This window comes from Pristiophorus japonicus, chromosome 18, assembly GCF_044704955.1.
Source record: "Pristiophorus japonicus isolate sPriJap1 chromosome 18, sPriJap1.hap1, whole genome shotgun sequence".
Classification (NCBI taxonomy): domain Eukaryota; kingdom Metazoa; phylum Chordata; class Chondrichthyes; family Pristiophoridae; genus Pristiophorus; species Pristiophorus japonicus.
In genome coordinates this window covers 106,291,250-106,309,098 of record NC_091994.1, presented here as the reverse complement: position 1 = coordinate 106,309,098, position 17,849 = coordinate 106,291,250, and the positions used below count along the sequence as shown (strand labels likewise).

General features: G+C 49.5%; 1 protein-coding gene and 1 pseudogene across 4 annotated transcripts in view; one reads left to right on the top strand and one right to left on the bottom strand.

Moving 5' to 3' along the window:
• samd11 (sterile alpha motif domain containing 11) overlaps positions 1-17,849 on the top strand; it is a 338,469-nt gene that overhangs the window by 280,715 nt on the left and 39,905 nt on the right. For all 4 annotated transcript variants that reach the window (XM_070861033.1, XM_070861034.1, XM_070861036.1 and 1 more), the window contains 3 exons: positions 2,448-2,563; positions 9,947-10,025; positions 13,493-14,184. In XM_070861033.1, coding sequence (XP_070717134.1) covers positions 2,448-2,563; positions 9,947-10,025; positions 13,493-14,184 — 887 coding nt within the window. The remainder of the gene's footprint in view (positions 1-2,447; positions 2,564-9,946; positions 10,026-13,492; positions 14,185-17,849) is intronic.
• On the bottom strand, positions 3,650-3,884 carry LOC139229428 (U2 spliceosomal RNA; annotated as a pseudogene).

The following is a 17,849-nucleotide window of genomic DNA, read 5'->3' as shown; positions in this document are numbered from 1 at the left end:
CGGCTAAGGCTGTCGAGTGCACTAGTTTAATATGTTTGTCAATATTTCTCTCAAATCATGAAAATAGCTTGACTAGCAAAAAAAAAGTCTGCAGCAGTTCGAACAGCATTTTTCATTCAGTAATTGTATTTTTCTGGTGCTCATCAGCAAAGTGTGTTGTTATCGAGGTAACAGTTGTTAAGGGTTTTGGTCAGAAGAAGGTTGCAGGCTATTTTAAATATTGATAACACGGGCCTCATCTCCCTGCGGAGCTGGTGCTGGAAAAGTGCCGCACGCACACCTGCTACTTAGACAGACATTGTTAATAATTAAACACCTTGCACAGGACCGCCAAACATGTCAGGATATTTCAGAATTTGAGTGTTTATGTGAAATTGTAACCTACAAGCAAGGGAATGTTGGCAGTAATGGGTGCATATTTTCAGTTACTGGGTGCTATCTGATTTTTCTTTCCCTCCCCTGTGAATTTTCTCCTTCACTTAAGGCATTGGCACTTTGTAGAGTTACATAAGAACACGAGGAATGGGAGTAGGAGTCGGCCATACGGCCCCTCGAGCCTGCTCCGCCATTCAATATCATGGCTGATCTGATCATGACTCAGCTCCACTTCCCCGCCCGCTCCCCATGACCCTTGACTCCCCTATCATTCAAAAATCTGTCTCTCTTCACCTTAAATATATTCAATGACCCCGAGGCCCCTATCTGCACTATTTCGAAGAAGAGCAGGGGAGTTATCCCCGGTGTCCTGGGCCAATATTTATCCCTCAATCAGCATAACAAAAACAGATTATCTGGTCATTGTCACATTACAACAGTGATTACACTCCAAAAGTACTTCATTGGCTGTAAAGAGCTTTGAGACGTCCAGTGGTCATGAAAGGCCCTATATAAATGCAAGTCTTTCTTGGTTTAGAAGTAACCAACATAGAAAAATCTGACGACAGGTCACCGGCCTGAAACGGTAACTCTCATTTCTGCCTCCACAGTTGCTGCCTGACCTGCTAAGGTCTTTCCAGTATTTAAATATACTCAATGACCCAGCCTCCACAGCTCTCTGGGGCAGAGAATTCCAAAGATTCACGACTCTCTCTGAGAGAAGAATTCCCTCCTCATCTCCGCTTTAAATGAGCGACCCCTTATTCTGAGACTATGGCACCCCCCCCCTAGTTTTAGATTCCCCCACGAGGGGAAACATCCTCTCTGCATCCACCCTGTCGAGCCTTCTCAGAATCTTATATATTTCAATGCGATCACCCCTCGTTCTTCTAAACTCCAATGAGTAGAGGCCCAACCTGTTCAACCTTCCTTCATAAGTCAACCCCCTCATCTCAGGAATCAACCTCGTGAGCCTTCCATGGACGCTGGTAGCCCTCCCAATAGTTGCTCAAGTAGCCATTCGCCACGTGCAAGCCTTGCCAGGGAATGTCGCCAGGGTACTTGTCCGTGGGTAGCCGAGCCCAGTCGTGCTCTGGCTCGACTGCTACATGCATTCGCATCAAGTACAGGCCACTGGGTGAAGACCAGGCCTTTGCACCCTCACTGATTTTCTCCCATCCCTCACCCTTAGAGGCTGAGGCTCTGTTGCTTGTTCCAGCGGGATTGGGGCGCGGGGTGGGGTGGAGTGGGGGGGGGGGGATTGAACCTAGTTAACTGCCTACTCACTCACTTCATTATTCAGGCACGCCGTCCAAATTTTGCAAACTGACGAAGCGGCCATTTTTGACAGACCCGAATGGCGGCACAGTGCGTGGCTCTGAAGAGATAATGTGACGGGAATCATCGAATCACAGAGGTTTACAGCACAGAGGGAGGCCATTTGACAAAGAGCTATCCAGCCTAATCCAACTTTCCAGCTCTGGGTCCGTAGCCCTGTAGGTTACGGCACTTCAAGTGCACATCCAAGTACTTTTTAAATGTGATGAGGGTTTCTGTCTCTACCATCCTTTCAGGCAGCGAGTTCCAGACCCCCACCCTCCTCAAATCCCCTCTTAAGGCTCCGACCAATTAATTTAAATCTCCGCCCCCTGGTTGTTGATCCCTCTGCTAAGGGGAATAGGTCCATCCTATCCACTCTATCTAGGCCCCTCAGAATTTTATACACCTCAATAAGGTCTCCCCTCAGCCTCCTCTGTTCCAAAGAGAGCAACCCCAGCCTATCCAATCTTTCCTTATAGCTAAAATTCTCCGGTCCTGGAATCTGGACAAATTTTATGTGCAGTTTGTTCGTCCGTTTACAATTTAGCTTTACCTACAAGCTTAACAAAAAGGAAGGTAAAAAAAATCTTTAGGGCAGTGATTTGAAGCAATATTTGAAGGCGGAAAGCTAGGAGTGGCCGTTACCAGTGCAATTGGTAGATGCAAAGATCACACCACTTTCAGAATTGCACCGAGGTGATTAAAACTTTTTTGTCTAACTCCTTTTTTTCTTTGTCTTTTTTTCTTTCCAGGGAAATGTCGCACGCAAACCCTTTGCTTTCACCTCAGAATGCACCACACATCGCTTTAGGTCCCCACCTACGGCCTCCATTCCTAGGAGTGCATTCGACCCTGTGCCAGACTCCAGGTGAGTGCAAAAGGAATTGTCTTTATTATTTCACATGACATAGGTCCAGGTCAGTGATTGGAGCACAGGCAGATACAGCAGGGGCGGCGAGAGACTGTGGAGGGATGTGATCAGGCCCAGGGGAGGTGTGAGTTCGGGGCCAGGGGCCCAGGGGCAGCACGGGCCAGCCCACACTGCGATATGTGTGCGCACTAAGTCCGTGCAGCAGAGCTGGTCTCCAGTCATCTTAGTTAATCCTTGCCACTGGACCAAGACCTAGCTCTGTCAAGCCCGTGTGGTGGCTGGTGTGCAACGGCCACCACACGTTAAAAAAATCCACGCACAGGCATCTTCCACCCTTCAACATGTAGTTCAGGATCTGGAATATTAGCTGTGAACTCATCCTTTTTTGGCGTGGAAGCAAGTCATCCTCGTTTCGAGGGACTGCCTATGACGATGATTATTTACTGGAGGGGAACTCTCTTTTTAATCTCCCTGGCCCAGGATGGTGGTCAGTCGGTCAGGTGGACCAAGGCTCCGCTGTGATGCCACCCTTGGTTGAATAGTCCACTTTCGCTCACAATCTCGGCCCACGCGTGGAGTGGCCAGCTGGAAGCCTGCTGGGGCTGGTGGAAGCCTTTACCCAGGAATGAGTCTGTGCCATGAGGGGAGGAGTGGGGGGGGAGTAAAAATAAAAGTGATGCCTTCAGAACCAGCCACACTTAACTTGCAGCAATCTCAGAATAAAGCAGAAACTAACTGGGCAACTTTTAAAATTTGAGGTGCAGTGGGAAAGAAACCGCATATTATATAGAATATCTCAAAGTGTTTCACACACTAAAAATGAATTGCAGTGACTGTAATCAGGCATGCAATTTGCATGCAGACAGGACCCCACAAGTAGCAGTGAGGTTAATAACCAGGATTTTTTTATTCGTTCCGGGATGTGGGCGTCGCCTCCAAGGCCGGCATTTATTTATTTATTTATTTTTTTTAAATCAATTCGTAGCCAATCGTTCCAATTCTTTGTCAAATCACAAACGCCAGAGGTCACCTTGCACATGCCAAGGATCACTCTGCGCCAATGCTCTTAGCCAAAAGGCCTAGAGCCACTGCACCGTTCCTGGAAGTACTGCAATACCAGGTTCGTGCCATGGAGGTGGATGGGTCAGGTCCCCCACACACCTCCGTGGAGGTGGATGGGTCAAACCTCCCCACCCACCTCCTGTTTCCAAAAATGCAAGCATATACCTTCCTGACCAGGGAGGAACCACCCTGGGGTCATGGTGGCTGGTCAGAAACGGTACTACACTTGATCTTAGCCAAAAGGCCGAGAGGCCGGCATTTATTTATTTATTTTTTTTTTTTAATAAATTCGTAGCCAATCGTTTCCAATTCTTTGTCAAGTCACAAACGCCAGAGGTCACCCTGCACCAGTCAAGGATCACTCTGCGCCAATGCTCTTAGCCAAAAGGCCTAGAGCCACTGCACCGTTCCTGGAAGTACTGCAATACCAGGTTCGTGCCATGGAGGTGGATGGGTCAGGTCCCCCACACACCTCCGTGGAGGTGGATGGGTCAAGCCATCCCACCCACCTCCTGTTTACAAAAATGTAAGGCGGGAGCTCGGAGCAGCGCGAGTCCGGGGTCGGCGAGAGGCCTATAAAGGCCAGCGGGAGTCGGGCAGTTCGAGCAGTCAGTCGAGGAGGCGGGAGCTCGGAGCAGCGAGAGTCCGGGGTCGGCGAGAGGCCTATAAAGGCCAGCGGGAGTCGGGCAGTTCGAGCAGTCAGTCGAGGAGGCGGGAGCTCGGAGCAGCGCGAGTCCGGGGTCGGCGAGAGGCGTGCCGGTGCAGCTACAGGGAGAAGGCAAAGATACAAAGGTGACGTCACAGCCTAGGGGGTAAGTGATTGGCTGGTGATTGGTGAGTAGTTTTTCTTTTTCTTCTTATATTGGTCAGTAACTTTTAACATTGTTATTACCAGTTTAAGTGTATCTAAGGGTTAAGTCATGGCAGGAGAGCTCGGTCGGGTGTTATGCTCCTCCTGTACCATGTGGGAACTCAGGGACGCTTCCGGTGTCCCTGACGACTACGTGTGCGGGAAGTGTATCCGCCTCCAGCTCCTGACGGTCCGCGTTACGGAGTTGGAGCTGAGGGTGGATTTACTCTGGAGCATCCACGATGCTGAGAATGACGTGAGTATCACGTGTAGTGAGTTGGTCTTACCGCAGGGAAAGGGTCCACAGCCAGATAGGGAATGGAAGACCAGCAGGAAGAGTAGAGCAAGGAAGGTAGTGCAGGGGTCCCCTGCGGTCATCCCCCTGCAAAACAGATACACCGCTTTGGGTACTGTTGAGGGGAATGACTCATCAGGGGAGGGCAGCAGCAGCCAAGTTCATGGCACCGTGGCTGGCTCTGCTGCACAGGAGGGCAAGAAAAAGAGTGGGAGAGCGATAGTGATAGGGGATTCAATTGTGAGGGGAATAGATAGGCGTTTCTGCGGCCGCAACCGAGACTCCAGGATGGTATGTTGCCTCCCTGGTGCAAGGGTCAAGGATGTCTCGGAGCGGGTGCAGGACATTCTGAAATGGGAGGGAGAACAGCCAGTTGTCGTGGTGCACATTGGTACCAACGACATAGGCAAAAAAAGGGATGAGGTCCTACGAAACGAATTTAAGGAGCTAGGAGCTAAATTAAAAAGTAGGACCTCAAAAGTAGTAATCTCGGGATTGCTACCAGTGCCACGTGATAGTCAGAGTAGGAATCGCAGGATAGCGCAGATGAATACGTGGCTTGAGCAGTGGTGCAGCAGGGAGGGATTCAAATTCCTGGGGCATTGGGACCGGTTCTGGGGGAGGTGGGACCAGTACAAACCGGACGGTCTGCACCTGGGCAGGACTGGAACCAATGTCCTAGGGGGAGTGTTTGCTAGTGCTGTTGGGGAGGATTTAAACTAATATGGCAGGGGGATGGGAACCAATGCAGGAAGACAGAGGGAAACAAAAAGGAGCCAAAAGCAAAAGACAGAAAGGAGATGAGGAAAAGTGGAGGGCAGAGAAACCCAAGGCAAAGAACAAAAAGGGCCACTGTACAGCAAAATTCTAAAAGGACAAAGGGTGTTAATAAAACAAGCCTGAAGGCTTTGTGTCTTAATGCAAGGAGTATCCGCAATAAGGTGGATGAATTAATTGTGCAAATAGATGTTAACAAATATGATGTGATTGGGATTACGGAGACGTGGCTCCAGGATGATCAGGGCTGGGAACTCAACATTCAGGGGTATTCAACATTCAGGAAGGATAGAATAAAAGGAAAAGGAGGTGGGGTAGCATTGCTGGTTAAAGAGGAGATTAATGCAATAGTTAGGAAAGACATTAGCTTGGATGATGTGGAATCTATATGGGTAGAGCTGCAGAACACCAAAGGGCAAAAAACGTTAGTAGGAGTTGTGTACAGACCTCCAAACAGTAATAGGGATGTTGGGGAGGGCATCAAACAGGAAATTAGGGGTGCATGCAATAAAGATGTAGCAGTTATAATGGGTGACTTTAATATGCACATAGATTGGGCTAGCCAAACTGGAAGCAATACGGTGGAGGAGGATTTCCTGGAGTGCATAAGGGATGGTTTTCTAGACCAATATGTTGAGGAACCAACTAGGGGGGAGGCCATCTTAGACTGGGTGTTGTGTAATGAGAGAGGATTAATTAGCAATCTCATTGTGCGAGGCCCCTTGGGGAAGAGTGACCATAATATGGTGGAATTCTGCATTAGGATGGAGAATGAAACAGTAATTTCAGAGACCATGGTCCAGAACTTAAAGAAGGGTAACTTTGAAGGTATGAGGCGTGAATTGGCTAGGATAGATTGGCGAATGATACTTAGGGGGTTGACTGTGGATGGGCAATGGCAGACATTTAGAGACCGCATGGATGAAGTACAACAATTGTACATTCCTGTCTGGCGTAAAAATAAAAAGGGGAAGGTGGCTCAACCGTGGCTATCTAGGGAAATCAGGGATAGTATTAAAGCCAAGGAAGTGGCATACAAATTGGCCAGAAATGGCAGCGAACCTGGGGACTGGGAGAAATTTAGAACTCAGCAGAGGAGGACAAAGGGTTTGATTAGGACAGGGAAAATGGAGTACGAGAAGAAGCTTGCAGGGAACATTAAGGCGGATTGCAAAAGTTTCTATAGGTATGTAAAGAGAAAAAGGTTGGTGAAGACAAACGTAGGTCCCCTGCAGTCAGAATCAGGGGAAGTCATAACGGGGAACAAAGAAATGGCGGATCAATTGAACAAGTACTTTGGTTCGGTATTCACTAAGGAGGATACAAACAACCTTCCGGATATAAAAGGGGTCAGAGGGTCTAGTAAGGAAGAGGAACTGAGGGAAATCTTTATTAGTCGGGAAATTGTGTTGGGGAAATTGATGGGATTGAAGGCCGATAAATCCCCAGGGCCTGATGGACTGCATCCTAGAGTACTTAAGGAGGTGGCCTTGGAAATAGCGGATGCATTGACAGTCATTTTCCAACATTCCATTGACTCTGGATCAGTTCCTATGGAGTGGAGGGTAGCCAATGTAACCCCACTTTTTAAAAAAGGAGGGAGAGAGAAAACAGGGAATTATAGACCGGTCAGCCTGACCTCAGTAGTGGGTAAAATGATGGAATCAATTATTAAGGATGTCATAGCAGTGTATCTGGAAAATGGTGACATGATAGGTCCAAGTCAGCATGGATTTGTGAAAGGGAAATCATGCTTGACAAATCTTCTGGAATTTTTTGAGGATGTTTCCAGTAAAGTGGACAAAGGAGAACCAGTTGATGTGGTATATTTGGACTTTCAGAAGGCTTTCGACAAGGTCCCACACAAGAGATTAATGTGCAAAGTTAAAGCACATGGGATTGGGGGTAGTGTGCTGACGTGGATTGAGAACTGGTTGTCAGACAGGAAGCAAAGAGTAGGAGTAAACGGGTACTTTTCAGAATGGCAGGCAGTGACTAGTGGAGTGCCGCAAGGTTCTGTGCTGGGGCCCCAGCTGTTTACATTGTACATTAATGATTTAGACGAGGGGATTAAATGCAGTATCTCCAAATTTGCGGATGATACTAAGTTGGGTGGCAGTGTGAGCTGCGAGGAGGATGCTATTAGGCTGCAGAGTGACTTGGATAGGTTAGGTGAGTGGGCAAATGCATGGCAGATGAAGTATAATGTGGATAAATGTGAGGTTATCCACTTTGGTGGTAAAAACAGAGAGACAGACTATTATCTGAATGGTGACAGATTAGGAAAAGGGAAGGTGCAACGAGACCTGGGTGTCATGGTACATCAGTCATTGAAGGTTGGCATGCAGGTACAGCAGGCGGTTAAGAAAGCAAATGGCATGTTGGCCTTCATAGCGAGGGGATTTGAATACAGGGGCAGGGAGGTGTTGCTACAGTTGTACAGGGCCTTGGTGAGGCCACACCTGGAGTATTGTGTACAGTTTTGGTCTCCTAACTTGAGGAAGGACATTCTTGCTATTGAGGGAGTGCAGCGAAGGTTCACCAGACTGATTCCCGGGATGGCGGGACTGACCTATCAAGAAAGATTGGATCAATTGGGATTGTATTCACTGGAGTTCAGAAGAATGAGAGGGGACCTCATAGAAACGTTTAAAATTCTGACGGGTTTAGACAGGTTAGATGCAGAAAGAATGTTCCCAATGTTGGGGAAGTCCAGAACCAGGGGTCACAGTCTGAGGATAAGGGGTAAGCCATTTAGGACCGAGATGAGGAGAAACTTCTTCACCCAGAGAGTGGTGAACCTGTGGAATTCTCTACCACAGAAAGTAGTTGAGGCCAATTCACTAAATATATTCAAAAGGGAGTTAGATGAAGTCCTTACTACTCGGGGGATCAAGGGTTATGGCGAAAAAGCAGGAAGGGGGTACTGAAGTTTCATGTTCAGCCATGAACTCATTGAATGGCGGTGCAGGCTAGAAGGGCTGAATGGCCTGCTCCTGCACCTATTTTCTATGTTTCTATGTTTCTATACCTTCCTGACCAGGGAGAAACCACCCGGAGGTCATGGTGGCTGGTCAGGTTAGTTATGCAGATCTTAGCCAAAAGGCCGGCATTTATTGGCCAACCCTAATCACCCCATAGAAGGTGGTGGTGAGTCACCACCTTGAATCTGCAGTCCGTGTGGTGAAGGTGCTCCCACAGTGCTGTTAGGGAGGGAGTTCCAGGATTCCGACCCAGTGACAATGAAGGAAATCTGGATGGTGTGTGACTTGGAGGGGAACGTGGAGGTGGTGGTGTTCCCATGCACCTGCTGCCCTTGTCCTTCTAGGTGGTAGAGGTCGTGGGTTTGGGAGGTGCTGCCGAAGAAGCCTTGGCGAGTTGCTGCAGTGCATCTTGTAGATGGTGCACACTGCAGCCACGGTGCGCCGATGGTGGAGGGAGTGAATGTTGAAGGTGGGGGATGGGGTGCCAATCAAACGGGCTGCTTTGTCCTGGATTGTGTCGAGCTTCTTGAGTGTTGTTGGAGCTGCACTCATCCAGGCAAGTGGAGAGTGTTCCATCACACTCCTGACTTGTGCCTTGTCGATGGTGGAAAGGTTTTGGGGAGCCAGCCTCTGACCCACTCTTGTTGCCACAGTATTTATATAGCAGTTAACCTGTTTCTGATGGTACTTGTAAAGGGAGGAATGTTGGCCAGGACGCTGAGAGAACTGCCTGCTCTCCTTCGAGCAGTGATGAGGGATTTTCAAAGTCGGCCTGAACCACTGCGACAGGCAGTCTGGGGGCCTCGGTTTAACGTCTCATACAGAGGTTGGCACCTCCGACAGTGCAGCACTCTCTCGGTACTGCACTGGGAGTGTCTGCCTGGATTAAGCTCACAAATCTCATTCCGTCTTTCAGATGAGACGTTAAACCGAGACCCCGTCTGCTCTCTCAGGTGGATGTAAAAGATCCCATGGCACTATTTCGAAGAAGAGCAGGGGAGTTCTCCCCGGTGTCCTGGCCAATATTTATCCCTCAATCAATATAACAAAAACAGATCATCTTGACATTATCGCGTTGCTGTTTGTGGGAGCTTGCTGTGCGCAAATGGGCTGCCGCGTTTCCCACATTACAGCAGTGACTACACTCCAAAAAGTACTTCATTGGCTGTAAAGCACTTTGAGACGTCCGATGGTCGAGAAAGGCACCATATAAATGCAAGTCTTTCTTTAAATGGTGAATTCACTTTAAAAGCACCATGTTGCAAATAATTTTTGAAATCACACCAGAGGTTTAAGGGCAGTGAATCGGGTGTTGGGAGGTATGTCTTTGTAGTTGGCAGGCAGAATATGTAAGTTATAATTGGACAAATGAATATTCTTGCTCACTCTGAACTCTCGTAAAATCCTTGCAGGTTATGGCTTTTTGCAGCCCGCCCAGGCTGAAATGTTTGCCCGGCAACAGGAGATGCTACGGAAGCAGAATCTGGCGAGGTAAGCACGGTGTTAATACGAGCTCTTTATCGGCTAGATGTTTCCTGCTTACTACAGGCTGAGGAATGGCGACGATGAATAACTGGGTGCCCCTTGTGCCTGGCACCACCCGTCGGAGCCTGGCACTGCCCGCTGGAGCCTGGCACCACCCGTCGGAGCCTGGCACCGCCCGCCAGAGCCTGGCACTTCCCACCGGAGACTGGCACCGCCCGTTGGAGCCTGGCACTGCCCGCTGGAGCCTGGCACTGCCCGCTGGAGCCTGGCACCACCTGTCAGAGACTGGCACCACCCGCTGGAGCCTGGCACCGCCCACCGGAGCCTGGCACTTCCCACCGGAGACTGGCACCACCCGTTGGAGCCTGGCACCACCCATCGGAGCCTGGCACTTCCCGCCGGAGACTGGCACCACCAGCTCACACTTGCAGCCTCCGCTGTAACAGTCAGATCAGATCCTCAGCTGGTCACGCATCAAGTGAACGATGTTGGCCTTTCTGAATGCACTGTGTTGCATTCAGTGGTTCTGTGCTAAACCTCAGCCGTGTAATGTTGTCTGTCAAATATCACAGGAAATGTATTGCAAACACTACAGCCAGCACAATGCCATTCCTAGTCTGTCTTTACATCGAACTAAAACCGCCTCTTTCCACCTCTGTAACATCGCCCGTCTCTGCCCCTGCCTCAGCTCGTCGGCTGCTGAAGCCCTCGTCCATGCCTTTGCTACCTCTAGACTTGACTACTCCAACGCACTCCTGGCTGGCCTCCCACATTCTACCCTACGTAAACTTGAGGTGATCCAAAACTCGGCTGCCCTGTGTCCTAACTCGCACCAAGTCCCGCTCACCCATCACCCCCTGTGCTCGCTCACCTACATTGGCTCCCGGATAAGCAACGCCTCCGTTTCAAAATTCTCATCCTTGTTTACAAATCCCTCCATGGCCCTCGCCCCGCCCTATCTCTGCAATCTCCTTCAGCCTCACAACCCCCCCCGAGATATCTGCGCTCCTCAAATTCTGCCCTTTTGAGCATCCCTGATTTTCCTCACTCCCCCATTGGTGTCCGTGCCTTCAGCTGCCTAGACTCTGGAACTCCCTCCCTAAACCTCTCCGCCCCTCTACCTCTCTTTCCTCCTTTAGAAAATTCCCTAAAACCTACCTTTGCCATAATTTCTTCTTATGTAGCCCGGTGTCAATTTTGTTTGGTCTTATAACACTTCTGTGAAGTGCCTGTGGACGTTTTACTACGTTAAAGGCGCTATATAAATACAAGTTGTTGCAGCAGAATTTACAGGCCATTCAGCCCAACAGCTCCGTGCCGGTGTTTATGCTCCACATGAGGCTCCTCCCACCCTCTTCATATCCCCCCAGGAGCACATTCTTGTATTCCTTTCTCCCTCATGTACTTATCTGGCTTCCCTTTAAATGCATCTCTGCTATTCGACTCAACCACACACCCTGGTCGCGAGTCTCTCCTGAATTCTTTATTGGACTTATTAGTGACTATCTCAGCTTTGTGGCCCACGTTCAACTACGAGTCACTTTTTCTCCGCTCCTGGTCCATCACCACCTTGATGTGCCATCCTCGTTGGCAGGCTATCCGACCACACGGGGCTGCACAACCAAGCATGGGCCTGTCCGCACGGGTGCCCACAAACACTTTGCGGCAGAAGCTGCCGACTGGGCCTCCTCGGCTAAGGCCGGCTAACCTCAGACAGGCCACAGGTCGAACCCTGGGCCCTTGCAGAGGCGAGTCCCTTTGCCACCAGCGGAGTGCAGGAGATCCCCCGAGAGAAAGGCAGGTCCATGCACAGGCGATAGATGTGGTGAAGGATAAGTGTGAGTGAGTGAGAAGAGGGTGTACTGTCGCCCCTGCTCCAGGTACTGAAGGATGTGATGGTGGCTCTATTTTCAGTGCCTATCGGCTATTTACTGTGTGCTTGTGTTGCTGTGAGGTTGGATAAGGAAGAATTGTACGTGTGCACAGAGGGCTACGCCCCACCCATGTTCTTCGCACAGTTACAAGGAGACACAACTCGCCCTCTCTAAACCAAACTGGAGATGATCAGTGATTCAGAACAGCCGTATTAGTTGTAAGAGAGCAGAAACCCAAGATTAAACTTAAGAGAGGATGATTTAAAACTGAGATGAGGAGGAATTTCTTCCCTCAGAGGGTTGTAAATCTGTGGCATTCTCTGCCCCGGAGAGCTGTGAAGACTGGGTCATTGAATATATTTAAGGTGGAGATAGACAGATTTTTGAGCAATAAGGGAGTCAAGGGTTATGGGGAACGGGCGGGGAAGTGGTTCTGAGTCCATGATCAGATCAGCCATGATCTTATTGAATGGCGGAGCAGGCGTGAGGGGTCAACTGGCCGACTCCTGCTCCTATTTCTTATGTTCTTATGTCCTCTGAAGCTGTGACCCAGGGGTGGATGGGATTTGCTCAGGTTCAGGCTAATAAAAGACCACTGGAGCAACAAACATTATATCTTTCTAACAGAGGGTAAGCAACAATTGGACCAGGCGACCAGGAAGGAAAATGAAAGAACTTGCATTTATATAGCGCCTTTCACAACCTCAGTCTCAAAGCACTTTTTTGGTGTGTAGTTACTGTTGTAATGTGGGAAACGCGGCAGCCAATTTGCACACAGCAAGCTCCCACAAACAGCAATGTGATAATGACCCAGATCATCTGTTTTTGTGATGTTGATTGAGGGATAAGTATTGGCCAAGACACCTGGGGATAACTCCCCCTGCTCTTCTTCGATATAGCGCCGTGGGATCTTTTTGCTTCCACCCGAGAGAGCTGATGGGGGGGTGGGGGGGGGGGCCTCGGTTTAACGTCTCATCCGATAGACGGCACCTCCGACAGTGCGGCGTTCCCTCGGTACCACACTGGGAGTGTCAGCCTGGATTTATGTGCTCAAGTCTCCGGAGTGGGACTTGGACCCAGAGCCTTCCGACTCTGAAACGAGAGTTCGACCACTGAGCCACAGCTGACACCTGGACTCAATTAAACAGTTCGATGTTCCAGTGGGGAGATGGTGAGGTGGGTCTTCGGGAAAGACTAGATCAAGTGGACCAAAGGCCTTGTCCATCTGGACGGACCTTGTGACTCAGTTTGCCTGTTCCATATATCGTGCTTAGATTTCAATGTGTGATTTCGGAGGTGACACGACCGGCTCGAAACCAGAAGTCCTACCCTGATGCTGTTGGCTCTGGCACAGTACACTCGATTTCCAGCACCCTTGAGAGCTTTTAATTAATAGAATCATATTTTTTCACAACAGAAAAGTCCCAGTGATCAGATTGGCCGCTGTGAAGCGACAACATGGGCATCAACCTTTCCATCTGAATTACAGCAGACATTTTCAGATGCAAAGTCATTTTGTGAAGGAATGTCTCTGGTGGTTGCAAATGTTTGAGAAATTCTCTCTTTTTTTCCTCCCCCCCCCCCCCCCCCCACTTTTAGACTTGAAATGTCTGCCGAGCTACTGCGCCAAAAGGAGTTTGAGAACATGCACCGGCAGCGGATCCTCGGAGCCGACCCGTTGTCGCTGCACCCCGGCTTGCCGCCGGACCACCCTGCCCTGCGTAGCATCCACGACATCCCCGAGGGCCACCCCCTGCGGGAGGAGCTGTCGCGTCGCAACGCCATGCTGGTCCTGCGGCACAACACGGCGCCGCTGCTGTCGCTCAACCACGCCCTGCCCGGCAGCGCCCCGCAGAAGGAGCCCGGGCGCAAGGGCGCCAGGAAGATGGCCCACCACAGGACAGAAATGCAGTGCGCCAGCGAGGTCAAGGACCACCCCGAGGCCCGGGTGCGGGACTGCGTGGCCGAGTGCAACGACGAGGAGATGAAGGACTCGGAGAGCGATCCCGAGAGGGGCGACGAAAAGCCCGAGAATCTGAAGACTGAGGTGCTGAGTTCCGCCCACGAGCTCAAGGAGTGCAAAGAGACCATAAGGCCCTGTGAAAGCATTAAGGAGATACACGAGGCGGCCGTCATTCAGAATGCCCCCTGCGTGTCCGACTCTCCCAGCCATCTACTGGGCTCCACAATCATTGAAAGCAAAGCGAAATACCTCCCGGCTGCCCCGCCTCCGCTCCCTCAACCTCTTCCGTTTGGATTTCCATACACAGCAAATCCTTACTTTCACACAGGTAAGACTACAAGGGCTGTTACTGTGACAGAAACATCTCGTTCAAGGCCAAGGGGTGACCTAATAGAGGTCTTTACAATTGTGAAACGTTTTGATAGAGCGGATACAGAGAGAATGCTTCCACTTGTGGGGAAGAGCAAAACGAGAGGCCATCGATATAAGATAGTCACCAAGAAATCCAAGCTTAGAAGAAGGGGCCAGCCACCCATTTAAAATTGAGCTGAGGAGGAATTTCTTCTCTCAGAGGATTGTAAATCTGTGGAATTCGCTGCCTCAGAGAGCTGTGGAAGCTGGGTCATTGAATACATTTAAGACAGAGATAGACAGTTTCTTAACCAATAAGGGAGTAAAGGGTTATGGGGAGTGGGCAGAGAAGTGGATCCGAGTCCATGATCAGATCAGCCATGATCGTATTGAATGGTGGAGCAGGCTCGAAGGGCCAAATGGCCTACTCCTGTTCCTGTTTCTTATGTTCTTATGTTCAATAGGGAATTCAGAAGGAACCTCTTTACCCAGAGAATGGTGAGAATGTGGAACTCGCTACCACAGGGAGTGGTTGAGGCGAATAGTATAGATGCATTTAAGGGGAGGCTGGATAAGCATATTCTTCTTGGGCAGTCCCCCGGAGTTGAGAATGACTTGTTTCCAAACTAATATGAGTTCTAAGGTGACTGATGTGGGATCTACAGTCTGTGACACAGATGGGGCAGACGGTGGTTGGAGGGAGGGAGGGGTGAGTGAGGGGCTTGAGTTCTCGTACGCTTCTTCCACTATTTGTACTTGGACAAGCATATGAGGGAGCAGGGAATAGAGGGTTATGCTGATAGAGTTAGATGAGGATAGACGAGAGGAGGCTCGAATGGAGCATAAACGCCGGCATGGACTGGTTGGGCCGAATGGCCTGTTTCGGTGCTGTATATCCTATGCAGTTAACATATGTCTTTCAAGCATCTACGGAAATAACCGTGCTTCGCAGGGTCTTAGTGGGCTGTACGTCAAATTGCTGAAGGAAATTAGAAATGCTGACAATCAATGGTGGTGTATCTTTGCATGGTCCCACTTTAGGGTTAGCTTCCATGCAGAGAGGAGGGATTTGAAAACAAGGGTGAGAATTTAAAAGTCGAGGTGTTGCTGGACCGGGTCATTGAGCAACAGGGGTGAGCGGGGCTTGGTGCAGGTTAGGATACGAGTTCTGGATGAGCACAGGTTTACAGAGGGTGGCAGGTGGGAGGCCGGCGAGGAGAGCACTGGAACAGTCACCTCGCCAATGATCGAGTCTGACGTCCACCGTTGCTATGGCACGTTGCTAGGCACCAAGTCATTTATCAAGCTGCCACTTCGTGCTGCCGTTTCACAGTGGCTCACGGGGACAATTACACGGCTTAATGGCCTTTGCCTCCTGAACACTCTGCTCCCTCGAATCGCTGCTCACCACCATTCCTTCAGCAGCTGCTTTGCTCAACTTCTCCAGTGCTGTGCCGGCTGCCTGCTCCATCTCCAAAATGACCGGCCTCCGGAGTTGAGACCGTGTTAGGAAACCCTGCTGGTGCCACGCATGTCCGGCTCATTTTATGAACGGAGGGACTTAGGCGAAAGGTCAAAGGCCATAGTGCAGGATATTGCCAAGCTTTGGAAAGAGGTGATGAACTAAGTTGGGAAGTCGTGATTAGCTAATGATACGTTTGGGTTTCAAAAGGCTGAAAATTGCAGGTAAAGGGAAGACTGTGGGATGTAAGGAACTCGAGAGTGTTGAGGTCCTCCGTGTATAAGAGATGTTATAGTGAGTATAACAACAACAACTTTTATTATATAGTGCCTCTAGTATAGTAAAAAGACCCAAGGCGATTCACAGCAGTGAAATAAGACACAACAAATAAATTTGACATCGAGCCATATAAGAAGAAATTATGGTCAAAGAGGTAGGTTTTAAGGAGCATCCTAAAGGAGGAAAAAGAGTTAGAGAGGTTTAGGCAGGGAGTTCCAGAGGCTAGGGCCTAGGCAACAGAAGGCACAGCCACCAATGGTTGAGTGATTATAATCAGGAATGCTCAAGAGGGCAGAATTAGAGGAGCGCAGACATCGCGGGGGGTTGTGGGGCTGGAGGATATTTCAGAGATAGGGAGGGGCGAGGCCATGGAGGGATTTGAAAACAAGGATGAGAATTTTGAAATCGAGGCGTTGCTTAACTGGGAGCCAATGTAGGTTAGCGAGCACAGGGGGTGATGGGTGAGCGGGACTTAATGCGAGTTAGGACACGGGCTGCCGAGTTTTGGATGACCTCAAGTTTACGTAGGGTAGAATGTGGGAGGCTAGCCAGGAGTGCGTTGGAGTAGTCAAGTCTCGAGGCAACAAAGGTATGGATGAGGGTTTCAGCAGCAGATGAATTGAGGCAGGGGCAGAGACGGGCGATGTTACGGAGATGGAAATAGGCGGTTTTAGTTATGCTGCGGATATGTGGCCGGAAGCTCGTTATAATAATAAGAAACAGATCGTGTGGGCTGCTCTCCAATAAACCTGCAATAATGGCAGCTTCGAGGAATATCATAAACTTCTGTGAATGCCGCGAAGTTCAAGTAAGGTGGGAGGGGGCTGGTGTGAAGCATAAACTGCGGCATAGACCTCTCGGGCCGAGTGGCCTGTTTCTGTGCTCTACATTCCATGTCATTCTCTGATCATTCATGTAATTTGTGCTCAGCAAAGTAAGGTATGAGGGAACAAGTTCGGAGTTAAACTCTGGGTTAGGGGTCACTTAGAAAGCTGGTTTCATTTTCAATGTATCTGACACTGTCTGGCCCCCCTGGATCAGATTACAGGCATATAACCTGTTGTAACGTGTTGAGAACTTTATCGCTTATTTATTGAGCAACTTTAATTCCACTTTTGATTGCTCAGTGGTCTCTGAGTTCGTTCTGTCTTCTTTGGTGCTCCGTGTACATACGGGGTTGTATCCATCAGGAAAGGATGAACAGGCTGGGTCTCTTTTCTCTCGAAAAGAAAAGGCTGAGGGGTGACCTAATACAGGTGCTTAAAATTATGAAAGGTTTTGATAGAGTGGATACAGAGAGAGTGTTTCCACTTGTGGGGAAGAGCATCAATATAAGATAGTCACCAAGAAATCCAATGGGGAATTCAGAAGAAACTTCTTTACCCAGAGCGTGGTGAGAATGTGGAACTTGCTGCCACAGGGAGTGGTTGAAGCGAAGAGTATCGATGCATTTAAGGGGAGGCTAGACAAGCATATGGGGGAGAAGGGAATAGAGGATTATGAACAAAAGAACATAAGAAATAGGAGCAGGAGTAGGCCATTTGGCCCCTCGAGCCTGCTCCGCTCTTCAATAAGATCATGGCCGATCTGATCTTGGCCTCAACTCCACTTCACTGCCGGTTCCCCATAACCCTTTACTCCCTTATCACTCAAAAATCTGTCTCTCTCCACCTTAAACATATTCAATGACCCAGCCTCCACAGCTCCCTGGAGTCGAGAATTCCAAAGATTCACGACCCCTCTTGAGAGAAGAAATTCCTCCTCATCTCCATTTTAAATGTGTGACCCCTTATTACGCTGATAGAGTTAGATGAGGAAAGACGGGAGGAGGCTCGAGCGGAGCATAAACGCCGGCATGGACTGGTTGGGCCGAATGGCCTGTTTCTGGGTCGTATATCCTG